Source organism: Mesoplodon mirus, assembly GCF_964341445.2.
Source record: "Mesoplodon mirus genome assembly, chromosome: 5".
Lineage (NCBI taxonomy): Eukaryota > Metazoa > Chordata > Mammalia > Artiodactyla > Ziphiidae > Mesoplodon > Mesoplodon mirus.
Genome location: NC_138980.1, coordinates 152,339,607 through 152,354,015, shown reverse-complemented (window position 1 = coordinate 152,354,015; position 14,409 = coordinate 152,339,607). Strand labels below are relative to the sequence as shown.

At 42.1% G+C, this 14,409-nt stretch overlaps 1 protein-coding gene across 3 annotated transcripts in view; it reads left to right on the top strand.

The window, feature by feature from the left end:
- OSMR (oncostatin M receptor) overlaps window positions 1-14,409 on the top strand; it is a 56,298-nt gene that overhangs the window by 34,703 nt on the left and 7,186 nt on the right. For 2 of the 3 annotated variants that reach the window (XM_082623534.1, XM_082623535.1), the window contains exons 7-15: window positions 522-673; window positions 3,197-3,339; window positions 3,642-3,795; window positions 6,585-6,661; window positions 7,746-7,968; window positions 10,645-10,824; window positions 11,874-11,978; window positions 13,437-13,613; window positions 14,232-14,399. In XM_082623534.1, the coding sequence (XP_082479660.1) occupies window positions 522-673; window positions 3,197-3,339; window positions 3,642-3,795; window positions 6,585-6,661; window positions 7,746-7,968; window positions 10,645-10,824; window positions 11,874-11,978; window positions 13,437-13,613; window positions 14,232-14,399 (1,379 nt within the window). Of the gene's footprint in view, window positions 1-521; window positions 674-3,196; window positions 3,340-3,641; window positions 3,796-6,584; window positions 6,662-7,745; window positions 7,969-10,644; window positions 10,825-11,873; window positions 11,979-13,102; window positions 13,230-13,436; window positions 13,614-14,231; window positions 14,400-14,409 lie in introns of those variants that run through there. The other variant, XM_082623536.1, reaches the window with a different exon arrangement.

Sequence of the window (14,409 nt, the reverse complement as noted above, 5' to 3'; positions counted from 1 at the left end):
ACGGATTTTTCCTTGTTTAAAGTACTTGCGACAGTGTTACAGAAAATTTGAACAAATATTTTCAAACCACTTGCCAGGGTCAGGAAGAAATCTTTAAGTGGTCTCAGGTATACAATACTTTCTACCTGAGTTTTGTTAAAGGACAACGTAGCATAAAAATGATAAGAAAGGCTGTTAATGGTGAATCTTGATATGAAAATAGTTCTATGTGGTTATCTAGGTCTACCTAATTTCTACCTTTTTAAGAGTATTCAAACTAAACTAAGGAAAGTTTTCACCACCCAAGAGGAGAAGTCAGCAATTCATCATTACACATTTAACCACATAGGTCAAATTTCTTGAAACAATATTTTCATCATTGGTATTTGTTGGTGACGGATGGATGCTGTTGTGTGGAACATAGTTTGAAAGCCACTGAGTGTGTCTCAGGGATACTCAGTGGATTCAGGGATACATATCTGCGTTGACAAAAATGTAAACCCTGAAATTGTTGTGTGGTGTTTTTTTTTTTTTTCTTTAAGATTTTCCGGAAAAAAGACACTTTGTAAACACAGAAACTGGTGTAATTGGCAAGTAGCTCAAGACTCACAAGAAATGTATAACTTCACACTCCTGGCTGAAAACTACTTAAGGAAAAGAAGTGTCAGTATTCTTTTTAACCTGACCCAACGAGGTGAGACTTGAGTGTAGCCCACTGTGGTCACGAGCATATCTTTGTTTGACACACTGTGTGATCAAGTAAATGTGCCGTAGATTTTCACCTAATTCACATCCTAAGTGAAGGTTTTAGTTTATAACTTGTTTGTGCCACACTTCTCTTCATGGGTGCATGCATGATCTGTGGTCCCCATTATTTGTTTATTTTGATAATGTAATAAACACCAACGAGCTTACCTCAAGTTCAAAATAGAAATCTGACAATAACTTACTTCATCTCCCATCCCACAGCCCCCCACTCTGCTCCTTCCACTAAGATAACAGATTTAAATCATGTGTGTGCATGTGTATGTATTCTCATTTTCTTATGAAATCCCCAAAATACTATTTTTATTTTGTTTTAATGTATATGAGACATCAAGCTATATGTAATAATGCTAGTAATTCTTTTATACAATATTAAATTGCTAATATTTACCCATATTATTGAGTGTTGTTATAGTCCATTTTCACTGCTGTAGAGTATTTCATTGCATAAATATACAGTGTTTTATTCATGCATCTCTTTTGGTGGATTTTCAGATTGTCTCAAGGTTTATGCTCTTGGATACAGTGTTAATAAGAGCATTTTGATATACATATCCAGTACACACCTAGAGTTGTAGTTGTTTTTCTTGAGTATATACCTATATACCTAAGAATGGAATTGGTGAGGACTCAGAAAATGTGAATGTTCTTCAACTTACAAGATAATACCAAATTCGCTTCCAAAGTGGTTGTACCAATATATTCTCTCCAAGTTGGTTTTGTCACCCTTTGCATTTTTGTCAGTTAATGGATGTTAAGTGGTATTTTGCAAAGGTTTTGATCTACACAACCCTGAAGTTGAATATCTCTTTCTATGTTTTGACCACACCCCTGCCTCTTTTATGAAATGCATCATCTTTAAACACGTTGTTCATTTTTTCTGGAATTCTCATACTTCTCCTTTGCCTTCTTAATTCTACACCTCATTCAGATTTCAACTTAATGATCACTTCAGTCACCTAATTACAGGGTGCCACCAATGTAGCAGGCACTGGGCATCCAGCAGTGAACAGAGTTGAGTAACTGCCCCTAATGTGTGTACCTGCTAGTGTGTGTTTGGAGAGAGGGTTGAGAGTGGGGCATGGAGGCACACAGTAAATGTGTAAACAAGTTAATAACATAATTTCAAGCATCACTAAGTCCTGGAAAGAAGATAAAATTCAGGTGAGGGATAGAGAATGCCTGGGGTGCTGCTTCATTTGGGATGAGGGCACTGAAGGATGAGGAGACAGAAAACATCTAGAGCGTTTGGAGCAAAAGAACAGGATTTGAAAAGGCCTTGAGGTGGGAACATGCTCTGGGTGTTTCAGGCAGGGAAGAATATCCTTGTGTCTTTCCCGTGAGGGAAAGGAGATTGGAGTGGTAGGCAGTGGCCAGGTCACACAGCAACTGTGGAAGTGAGTAAGGTGGAAGGGTTTTTTTTAATTTCAGATATACTATTTTTCGGTTCTAAAATTTCCATTTAATTCTTTTTTTAAAAAAAATAGTTTCTATTTCTCTGCTGAGAAGTGTTTTCCTTCTATTCATTTCAGATACAGTTACTTTTTGTTTTTTTAATAAATTTATTTATTTATTTTTGGCTGCGTTGGGTTTTCATTGCTGTGCGCGGGCTTTTCTCTAGTTGCGGCGAGCGGGGGTTCCCCTTCGTTGCGGTGCGCGGGCTTCTCATTGCGGTGGCTTCTCTTGTTGTGGAGCACGGGCTGTAGGCACACGGGCTTCAGTAGTTGTGGCACATGGGCTTCAGTAGTTGTGGCTTGTGGGCTCTAGAGCGCAGGCTCAGTAGTTGTGGGGTACAGGCTTATGTAGCTGCTCCACGACATGTGGGATCTTCCTGAATCAGAGCTCGAACCCATGTCCCCTGCATTGGCAGGCAGATTCTTAACCACTGCGCCACCAGGGAAGTCCCTGGATGCGTTTACTTTTACCTCATGGATCTGTTTTAAACTCTTTATCTAATTGTAGCATTCTAAGGGAGTCATATTGAGGCATGGGTCATCTCAAAGTTGACATCTGCTGATTGTCTTTTTCCTCGAAAATTGGTGACATTTTCTCTTTTTTGGTTTTGTTATGTATGCCTAATAATTTTGGATTGTATCCTTGACACTGTTAATGTTACTTTGGTTAGACTCTGGGTTCTGTTATTTTCTCTTTGATGGGTCACTTCTCCAAATTTTGACTCCCCTCTACATTCTTGCCTGCTTTTGTTTAATTTTAAGAGTCCTCAGTTTCTTTGTATATTTGTTCAGAGTTTCTAATATAATCAGTGAGAGAAAAGGCTATACTTGGCTTACTCCATCTTGGCTGCAAGTCTGGTTTTGTTTGCCATTTTCTCAGAAATAAACAAAAATGCTTATTGAACACATCAATATAAAAATGAACTGCCTATTTACCAGTCTTTTTGGATCTGTGCTTGAATTTTTTTCATTTTTTCTTTTTTTTTTTTTTTTTGCAGTTCATCCAATGACTCCCTATAACTTATTCCCTAAAAATGTTGGTGCCACAAATGCCACCATGACCTGGAAGGTACACTCCATTGGAAACAATTCCACACTTTTGTGTCAGCTTGAACTCCTTGCTGAAGGAAAAGTGATACAAGTAAGTGTTCAACTTTGTATTTTCAAAAATTTCTTTGTGTCTAAACAGAGAGACTGGTGAGTGAAATCTCTTTAAACTCTTATTTCTATGTGTGTTCAAATGATATGGGTCATCTGTTTAAAAGGTCCAGGAAATTAATCATAAACTTTTAGAGTTTAGAGATTTTTTTTTTTCTCAAAGAAGAGCTAGTCTTACTCCAAATCAAGTCTTACTGTGTGTGTGATTTGGCTTTGCAGTGAAGTATGCTCACCAATACTTCTGTCTTCTTCTTCCCCCAACCTTTTTTTTTTTTTTTAATTAAGCAACACAATATTTCCATCAAGGTGAATGGTGAGTACCTCTTAAGTGAACTGGAGCCTGACACAGAATATGTGGCCCGAGTACGCTGTGCTTATACCAACCACTTCTGGAAATGGAGTGAATTGATTAGCCAAAAATTCAACACAGCTGAAGCTGGTACGTTTGGCTCCCTGACATCCCAAGGATCTAAACTGACTGACAGGAGATGGGTGGGCTTCTCTGAGAACTTTTGTTTGTACCAAAAACTCAGGGGAAAGTATAACAACAGAGGCTTGGTACCATCTTTAAAACAACAACAACAACAAAAAACTAAATTAAATGCCTAATGAAATGTGAGTGGGAAGATAGATACCTCAGACATTTGCCATCTGAGTTATTTCTACTGAACATTTTCTCTCTGATCTTCAGTTTGCCAAAATGGCTTCTAAACTAAAGGTATTGCTGGATTCCCGTTGGATCTGGGGCTATGTAAATTAGTATAAACTTTTAATTCAGGGCTGGGGACAAACAGTAGCGTTTGTTCTGAGGAAAGCACTGATCTCATACTAAACAGCCTCGGGCTGTGTTTGGAAATGTAATGGTATTTGGAAACTTAATCATCATTGTTAAGTCGTTTGTTCCCACGTGACAACAAACTGGGAGCCTTCTTATTCTCTCAGGGGTCATTTCCTCAATAATGACTGAACAGACTTTTTCCCCCAAATAACTGTGTCTTAGACCTCAGATAAACCTCAGGAGATGAGATGGCCCAGCCTTGCTTTCACCTCCTTCCAATCCCAGATGATAAAGTCTTACTGTTGCCCACTTTACACATGAAACAACTTGGGCCCCTAAACTGGGGAGACATGCCTGGTTTGCAGAGTTAATGAAAGGCAGAGACGTGACAACAGTAACCAGGGCAGTTACCGTTTATCTAGTGTTTAGTATGTGCCAGACACAGCTCCAAGTGCTTGCAATGTTTTCCCCTCAAATCCTCCCACCATGCAGTAGGTCCTGTTATTCTCCTCACTTGATAGATGAGGCCGTGGAGGCACAGGGAGGGTGAGGACTTTAACTGGCCCCGCTAGCAAGGGACTGAGCTGTGACTGCAGCTCAGGCCCAGGCCGGCTGACTCCAGAGCTCCACCCTGATCTGACCCAGACTGGCATCTGCATGGTCTGTCTCTCGGGGGTGTCATTACAGCCTGGAGATCTTTTTGATTCAAGTCCTGGCTATTTTGCTGCCTAAGGAAGGATTATATATATTTATTTTATTCCATCTTATTATTTGTGTTTGTAAGCTGGTGAGTTCTTTCTGTTTCAGCCTGGGGGGAACATTTTAAAGCAGTGACTCTGATTGGTGGGCTGGCGAGGGCAGTGCATGAAAACCCACAGATAGGGCTGGTCACCAGAGGTGCTCAGCAGGCCTCCTCCCCTCATCAGCACGCCCCAGCTCCCCTCCAAGACTCCAGTCATTTTTCATAGGGGTGTAGTCCCCTCCAGAGCCCTGTTCCTGATGGTAATTTGGTTTATTCCTCAATTGTGTTTCATTAAAGAATTTTTACTTTATTAATACTGCATTGCTTTGGGATTTTTTTTGCAAATTTATTCCAACATTATACCTAAAATTTAGTGCAATGAAAAATAATAGAAAGATGGCCTTTTTAGTAAATAGGTTTTTTTAGATTATAGTATCATAAACCTGAAAAATACTTAACTTTGCTTTCGATGATGACAAGAAAATGAGATGAATCTACTGATGGTGAATCCATAGATTTTTTTTTCACCTTGGATAACACTTTACTTAATGCTGGCAAAGTCAATGTTTATGTGTATTATAATCCTACTTAAGCAGAATCATGGTGAGCAGAGCTAAATGACACCATGGGAGAAATTATATTGACATAAAGATGGAGCACCATCAACTGTGCTGCAATTCTCTTTTCTTGCAAGTAGTCATGTACAAACCAGCTGAAGATTCTGCATTGAGTTTGGGGGTCTCTTATTGAGTATTTCAATATGTTTTTGATTTAATATTGGCTTCTCCGGCGGCTTGTTGAAAAAATTGAAATCTGCCTCTAATAGATCTTAAAAATATATGATCACCTTTATGTTGAGTAGAAGGTGTCAGCAACTAAGGGGGAAAAGAAGGACTTTCTTATATTTCAATTATTGGGGACTGTAAACTATATTTTTATGAAACAGAGAACTAAATTTTTATGTGTTATGTTGTAAAACAATGCTTCTTGCACAGAGATGTGTTGAAGCAAAACATAAATCACTGGTCCTACAGTTTACTGGCAAGAAAGACAAGGAAGCAAGCTCTTCTAGAACAGAGTGGGGAGAGGCATGCCGGGGAGAGGCGTGCAGCCAGTGCCCTGAGGGTCCACATGCAGGCAGCTGGCCCAGGCCAGGAACTTGGGGGGTGGGCGTGCATGGGGAGGAGGGTGACAAGGAAGGGGTCCCAGGCTCTGACTGCAGCGACAGGCCAGCCTGTGTGCAGTTAGGAACTCGGGGAAGAGTGCAGCCTTCCCCTGGGGCTCTCTACTTGAGTGTGTCCATTGCAACCTTCGCAAGTGGGGCAAGGAAATAGCAACAGTCTGCTGCTCCAAGAAATTCCAAATATGGGAAATTTACCTAACTAACCTCCTAGAATTGGACTGACAAAGGATTCCCAAATTCCTTGGTGGCTTCCAGAAGCTCTGAGGCTTGAGTTCACAAAGGCCCCATGTGATGTCCCACTCAGATGTAGCAGCCCTTTTGTAAAGCACCTACTGTGTGCCCCTTGTGAGGCGAGACCAGTATGGCTGCGGCCAAGTGGGTAGAAGTCACAGAGAATGAAAAAGCGAGAAGCAAGCTCAGGCAGGACAGGCCGTGGTCACTTCTGTTGACGAAACTAGAGAAAGGTTGAATGTATTGTTGTACGTGCCTATTGTGACCCTAGAGCTTTTCTTTGATTAATTTCAGCTCCCTCAGAGGCTCCCGATGTCTGGAGAAACATGAAGATGGTGTCGGGACATCCTACTGTGAGTTTATTCTGGAAGGTGAGATGCAGACGTTCAAAGAGACAGATTTTTGCTTGGCAGTTATCTTTCACTGAAACTAGACATTGGTGCATTCTTCTGATTGGGAGGACTCTTAACATGAATCCAGTAGAATTTGTTACCCAGTGGAGGAATCGCTGCTCCCCATCCGTGTCCCCAGCGCTGGACCAGTAACTCCTTCCTCAGCAGCCTCTTGCACAGGTGGCCAGTTCTGATTGTTAGAACTGCATCTTCTAACTTCTCCTCAGGCCTGCCCCTAACATCTGCAGGGCCCAGTTCATGAGTATAAGAGGAGAAATATATACCGTAATTAAAAGTTATAAATATTTAACTATTCAGAGTATTTATATTTAAAAGTTATAAGTCAAGCTAAAAAACTGCAATATAAAATTAATCTTGTCCTATCTTAACTGACATGCCTTCATGACAACGTGGAAAGCCTGGTTTGTGTTAAGAACTCTCGGATTCCTCAGTGTTGGATGCTAAAGCATGGCCATGCTGAGGGAGCTGGCCCCCGGCCACAGGCCACCCCACTCTTTTTCCCATCTCCACTCCGGTCCTCCCCACCAGGGAGGACCCCCATGCACACACATGTGGACATGCCAGTCTATACGTCCAGGTTTTGTCCACACCCCAAGCTAACAGGTGCCCCAGCCCAATCTCAGGTCTGGGGGTGCACACACACCAGGGGCACTGTCTGTCCTCGGGAAGGTAGGCCAGAGGTTCAGGGCCCTCCCGTCTGGGTCTCCTCCTGTCTTTCCCACTCCATACTCACTGAGTGTGTTTTAATCCAGGCTAAAGAGTCCCCCTTTCTCTCTGTTCCTGACTTGGTCACTCCTCTCTGGACACAATATACTCTTGATCTCTCCCCCAAATGATCCTATTCTCTGCTCAATTTTAGTTAGAATAGAATGTCTGATTTCAAGCTTGGTGTAGAAGGTTATTTTCTCTCTTAAGCTGTTTTAATTTGCCTGGTGTGTGTGTGTGTGTGTTCAATCAAGGGACAGAAAAGATGAAAAAGAAATTAAGCAAACTCTTTTCAGAGGAAAGCCCATTTTGAAATGATTGTCAATATTTTTTTCAGCCACTATCAAAAGTGCATGCCAACGGGAAGATCCTATTCTATAATGTAACTGTAGAAAATCTAGACAAGCCATCCAGGTCAGAGGTCCTCTCCATCCCTGCTCCCACCAGCAGCACAGAACTAACCCTCAATCAGTGCTCTTACCAAATCCATGTCACAGCTCACAACAGTGTGGGCCCTTCTCCTGCTTCTGTAATTGTCGTTTCTGGAGACCCTGAAAATGGTGAGTGTTTTTGGTTTTGTTTTTCTTCTCTAGAAAAATGTTGATGGTGTTATTAGGCAGAGATGGATAAATCAGAAAGGCAGTAATTTGGGGAGACCAAAGATCTAGCTGCCAAACACTGTCCGTCATTTTCTTTGGGTTCAGGCATGTCAGCGGGTTTCTGGTGCAGTCCTCCTTTGTGTGGGAAGAAGATTTCAGCCATAGCTCAGGGATTCTTCCACCAACTTGGGAAATTGTCTCAAATTTATTCAAATAAATGCAACACCAACAACCAGTCCCAACTGAGAGTTAGAGCTGGTATGAAAGTGTTTTGCGGCTTATGAAATACGAGGTGCGTTTATTATATGGCAGAGTATTTTGTCAGTCTTGGCCACCTATAAAGAGCCCGGGAACATTTCTGGACATCATGAGGAGAGCTAGCATCATCTTTTGAGAAGGGCTTTGCCAAAGCTCTGGAATAAAATGGTGATAACTGGCTAAACCCTTAGCCTGTGGGAGACCAGAGAAGGTGGAAGTGACCTTACATGTACAATTAATAATGGTGTAAATTTCCTTCTTGGAAGAGCTGTGCAAAGAGGTTGGCTGCACTAACCCCGCCTCCAGCAGTACACACTCTGAGACACTGCACACTTGGACATGACCCAACAGACATCCTAAGGTCATTCCTGAACCTTGCAATAATGTCACCCTTCAGTTACTGCTATAAAAATGTTCAGACCCTGCTTGTAGGGTTATGTCACGTTGCTTTATACCTATCATTCAAATTAGGCTTAAATTTAGGTTAAGTGGGCTAGATTAGAGGGTGTTATTATTTTGTTTTATTTATTTTGTTTAAGAACTATCCAGTGTGTCAAGTAAGAAAAAGAAATTGGGATTGTGCCACAGGAGAAAAACTAAGGAGTTACTTAACATAATCTTTGCTTGTCAAGAACTGTGTATTAGAGAAGGAAGTGAATAGTTATATTCTGTCTTTATTAGCGCCAGAATGGGAAAGGTGGGCATTTCATTCACCCTGGGGGAGCTGATAGATTAAAAAAAACACTGCCTCCAATGAGGCTCAGCTCAAACAACTCTGCTAAACACTATTATCTGTTTGGGGTCATCCCTATCTGTGGGTTCCTACCATACCTTCCTTCCCCATGCCCTGCCTTTAGAACCCATTCCTTCCCCTTGGGAGGCCCTATCCAGCTTTCCTGATGTGGTCCACATTCTTAAGTCTCTAGAGTGGATAAAGGCACTGATGTGCTATGAGACAGACCAAGGAGGTTTAGCCAATTCACACTAGAGTGTGAATGACTGAAGAAAAAAAAATAGATTCCCTTTCTCTTTCCCTCTACCTCCACTCCTCAAAACATATTTGCAATTTTAAAGAAGCAGCTTAGTAAGAGTCATGCTTCTAAGTTTGGGGTGAAATTTTAGTCAGTGTGAATAAGTGAAGTAGAAAATGTCAGTTTTAATATGAAAGAGATTTGTCTCTCTGATGAAGGTTCTGGGGAACCTCTCGCCTCATACCTGGGGGCTGCACATTCCTTTCGGTGTTCCCAGCTGGGTGATAATTTGGTGCCCTAGAAAATGTAATAGCACCCTGCTTTCGCATCAGTGTTCAGCTGTAATTAGAATTGCCAGATAAAATAAAAGATGCCCAGTTAAATATGAATTGCAGAGAAGCAACATGTACATTTTGAGTGTTAAGTCTGTCCCGTGTAACATTTGCGCCACACTGGCTGCCTCTCTGAACAGCTGCTTGCAGGTCCACCCCTTGATCAGAGTCTGCTTTTACTCGAGTGACCACCAGGGACCACTGCCCTCTGAACAGTGGCAGGCTGTGGAGACAACCTCGGAAATAGGAGAAATTCTCATCCCTCAATATCTAGGCTGACCCACTTGAAATCAGTAGAACTGTAGTCCATTGAGACCATATCACCTTTTTCCCAATTGTCAGACCTTAGGACAACTACCCTGGTGCATAAAATACGTTGAGGTGGTATCCTAGGTCATAAGTAGTGTGCACATCCGTTCATAATCTGGCTTAGTACATACCTGAATTGTTCTTTCCTTTTTTCTCCACACTCACCTCAGTTTCTGCCCCTAACATCTAGGAGACCGTAGTTAGTTCAGGGGCAGCCAGCATTATGTGGGACAATTAAGCCAAATTATTCATCCATTCAACAGATGATTTTTGAAAGCAGATCAAGTACCAGACACAGTTCTAGGTCAAGGGTCAACAACTTTTTCGGTAAACGGGCAGAGAGTAAATATTTTAGGCATTGTAGGCCAGACAGTCTCCAATCTATATTCTGTATTCTTTGTTTGTTTTTAAAAACTCTTTAAAAATCTTAAAACCAGTCTTAGCTTAAGGGTCATATAAAAACAAACTTCCAAGGCTGGATTTGTCCTGCTGGCAGTGGTTTGCTGATCCCTGTTTTAGGGGCTGATGTCCCTTTGGGTCTCAGAAGATCAGGACAAGGGGCATCTGAAGGGCAGGTGTGAATATTTGTTGGGAGTGAGAGGCAGGAAAATACCCCTCCTGCCCTAGCCCAAGCCCCATAGCAATTGAAGAGGTAGGGCTCTTACCTGCTAGATACGCTGCACGTTCAAGTTTATTTTCTTCTGTAGATATTTTTGCAAAATGTATGATTAATTAAATCTGAAGCATTGCCCTCTTTGTATGTACAGAAGAGGTTGAAAAAGGAAGAGTTAATGGCACAGGGGATGGATTTTCTGTGTCTTGGAAGCCCCAATCCGGAGATACCACAGGCTACGTTGTGGAGTGGTGTGATGGTCCCCAGGACCTGCCCTGTGTTCTCCAGTGGAAAAACCTAGGCCCCAATACAACAAGCACAGTCATTAACTCGGGTAAGAAGAACCTTCTGTATTACCACGCTGCTCCATTCACCTAGCAGCAACTTCAACAGGGATTTCTGGATCATCTCAGATACTTTGTGCTCAACTGATAACTACAAATCCAGCGTGGGTCTTGGAGTTCAAATTTTGTAGTGATGTGGTCTAAGTTTTGACCTTTATATCTACTTTTACAGAGACCATCTGGACCGAAGGCTGGAACAGGTGTTCATGAGTCTCATGAATTTGTTCAGCAGTGAGTCAGCAGTCTCAAATGAATGGCAGAGGGACATTATAACAGTTGTCCTGAGAGCTTTTACAAAAGCAAAGAAGTGTGTGGATTGGGGAGACATAAGAGTAGAGCTGATGGGAGTCGATTATCAACTTCAGTTTCAATGGAACATGTAGAACTTGGTCTCTTTCCTCCCACACTGGATTTGTCATTTCGAGATTACTAGTGTAGCAGTTGAAGGAGCCTAGGTTTGTGGCTTGATTTGGGGGGGGTTGGTGGCGCCATCTGCTGGGCTCAAGATAAAGATGTGGGAATTGTCGGGGTCCAGAGGGTGATTGACGAGACTCCAGGAGGGCATTCAGTGACTGGTGGGGAGTGAGGAGGGGAGTCTTCCCTCGGCTTGAGCAGTGTCAGTGGCATGGTTCAGAGCTGTGGGGTGAGGGGAAAGTGAGGTACTGGAAGCAAATCTTCCAGACACTTGCCCTTCATGGGCAGAGAGAAGGCCAGTCGCTGGCAGGGGATTTGGAGTCAAAGGAGAGTTTTACATGGTTTTCTGTGTCTGGTTGAATTCTGCGCCCAGTTGCATGCACGTGGATAAGGGCATGTTTGCGAGCTCTTGATCAAGAGGAGGATGTAGAGGACAGTCGCCCAGACTTCGTGGGAAATGCTGGAGGACTCAGGGGAAGGAGGGAAGATGGTGGAGGTGAAGGGCAGAAACCCCGAGGAGGAAGCTCTTAAGGGGACACACATTCATTTTTCATTCTTCTTCTTTTCAGAAGTAAAGAGAATGGCATCCTGTGTTATTGAAAATCTGTTGACTTTTCTTCTCTAGGTGCTTTTAGACCAGGGGTTCGATACAACTTCAGAATTTATGGAATTTCTACCAAAAGGATGGCTCATTTATTAGAGAAAAAAGCAGGATACTTGGAGGAACTGGGTAAGTTTAAAGCATTTAATGTGTCCATTGTTCAGAACAACCCAGAAACTCTTCACTTTGGGTTTAGGAAGATTACAGCACCTTTCCTAAGTTTCAGTGTCCCGTTTATTCTGGCAATGGGGTTTTTTAAAAAGTTATTTTTTAATCATATAAATATAAAACATTTTCATTAAAGACAATTTATAAGATGTTATGCAAAAGAAGACAAAATCATTGCTAATTTTACCACCCAAGGGCAAATATCGGGAGTTAATATTTTATGTGTATCCTTTCTCAGTACAGATATACACTTTTAAATAAAAATGGGATCTTTTTTATTACTACTCTATGCAGTTTTGTAAAGTGCTTTTTGACTCATGTCACTAATATTTAACTGTATCATTTTTTAGTACTGCAAAGTGCCTCATGGTGTGCATATGTCAGATCACCTGTCGTTGGACTTTTATGATGATTACAAAAATATTTCTCAATTAAAAACTATAAAATTCACCTTCAGTTATCTTGCAGTCTCAAATACCCAATGTCTCTCTTCTTTCTTGGCCAAATCTCTTATGCCCTATCTGACTCACCATCATTTTATCTGAATCTTTGTCCATTGCTCTGATAATGGTTTTTCAACAAAGTCCCGGGAGCAGAATACTTGAGCCAAAAGGTTTGAACTTCTTAAATACAATTTTACAATTTTTAAGACTTTTGGTAGATATTGTGAAATCGCTGCCCCCCCAGAAATTGTACCATGATCCCACCAGCAGTGTGGGGGAGCTTTGATCCTCCCATGTGGTTGCTAATTCACCTTCTCGGCATCCAGGGTCTCACACCCACTGGAAGCTGGGCAGCTGTGTCCTTGATTGCCTCTCACCAATCAGACCAGCTCTTGGGGTTCTCCGTTGGGTGGGAGCTGCCCCAGAAAGGCAGGAGGGGTGTGTTGTGTGTTTTGGCGGACATAGGTCAGGTGTGCACCAGCGTATGTGCTGAAACAGGCTCTCAGGGAAGCCTCAGAATAATTCTCCCTGTGACACTTGGACAATTGTGCATTGCTACCACCTGGGAACTAGAGTTCTTCAAAGTTGCCCATACCTCTTCAAACATAACCCTTCCTCCTCCTCCCTTCCTCCCTACTTCAGTTCATCCTCCCAAACACTGTTGAGAATTCAGACTCAGAATGAAGTCTAGGAAAGCCTTTCTTTTTTGCTGTGTGACCTTGCCAAGTTACTGAGACTCTCTGGGCATCCATTTCTACATCTGAGAGAGGTAAGGCTTGAACAACATGATTGCTTAACTCCTTCCCAGCTCTCACGAACTAAGTCAGGGCGTACATCCTCTAGAGAAAAAGATGAGACTCCTTCACTTGGCACACGCACCTACAGAGTGGGCCGTGCTTCTGCTTTCAGTTTACACCAGTGCGCTGAGACTCTTTCTAAATCGTAAATCTTACATTATCCCAACTTCCTTTCCTAGCTCCTTCAGACAACCCTCAAGTGGTCATGAGTAACTTGACCTCCCACTCCTTCACTCTGAGTTGGAAGGATTATTCCACTGAATCCCAACCTGGCTTTATACAAGGATACCATGTCTACCTGAAACCCAAGGCGGGGGAGCAGTGCCACCCGGCATTTGAAAAGACAGTTCTTCCAGGTGACATTTTTTTGTTTTTGTTTTTGTCTGTTTACCGTTTCAAGGTCTCATTATTTGAAATCATTGGAAAGGCTGCCGGCTGTCTCTGACTGTGGCCAGGTTGAATTCTGTGCTCATGTGCTTTTATGACGGAATGGTGTTCTTAAACAAGTTAGTAGGGTGGACAAGACCATGGGGGCCAGGATTTTAACTTACTTAAAAACAATGTGGCCCAGTATTTTTAGAAGCACCTGAAATACCCTCAGCTCCTTAAGAAAACCTACCACTTAGGAAACGTTCTTGCTAACCTCATTTTCTTTTTTTCTTTGACGTCATTAAAGTTTATTAAATGTAGATCTAAGTAGCACGGGCAGGCTCTTACTCTCTCTCTGGCAGGTTTGAGTGCTTCCCCTGGGTCAGGAACATCCCTTGTTTAGTAGGGTGCTTGCTTTGCTTGCCGTCTCCCGAATATTTTACCAGTGTCCCCAGTGTGATGAAATTATGATTTCATTTTTGGTTGGTTTAGAAATGTTGGCAGTGCCAAGTCAACAAGAGTATTAGTGCACCACTGTCTCACAAGATCTTTATCACGCTTTTCTCTTCGTGGAAAAAAAATTGTTTTTTTTTTTAAACCCACAGAAGATTCAGTATGTTGCAAATACACAATTGACAACCCGGAACAAAAGACATTTGTTGTGGAAAACCTACAGCCAGAATCCGTCTATGAGTTTTTCGTCACTCCTTACACAAGTGTTGGCGAGGGTCCCCTGGATGCCTTCACAAAGGTCACGACTCTGGATGAACACTGTGAGTTTTT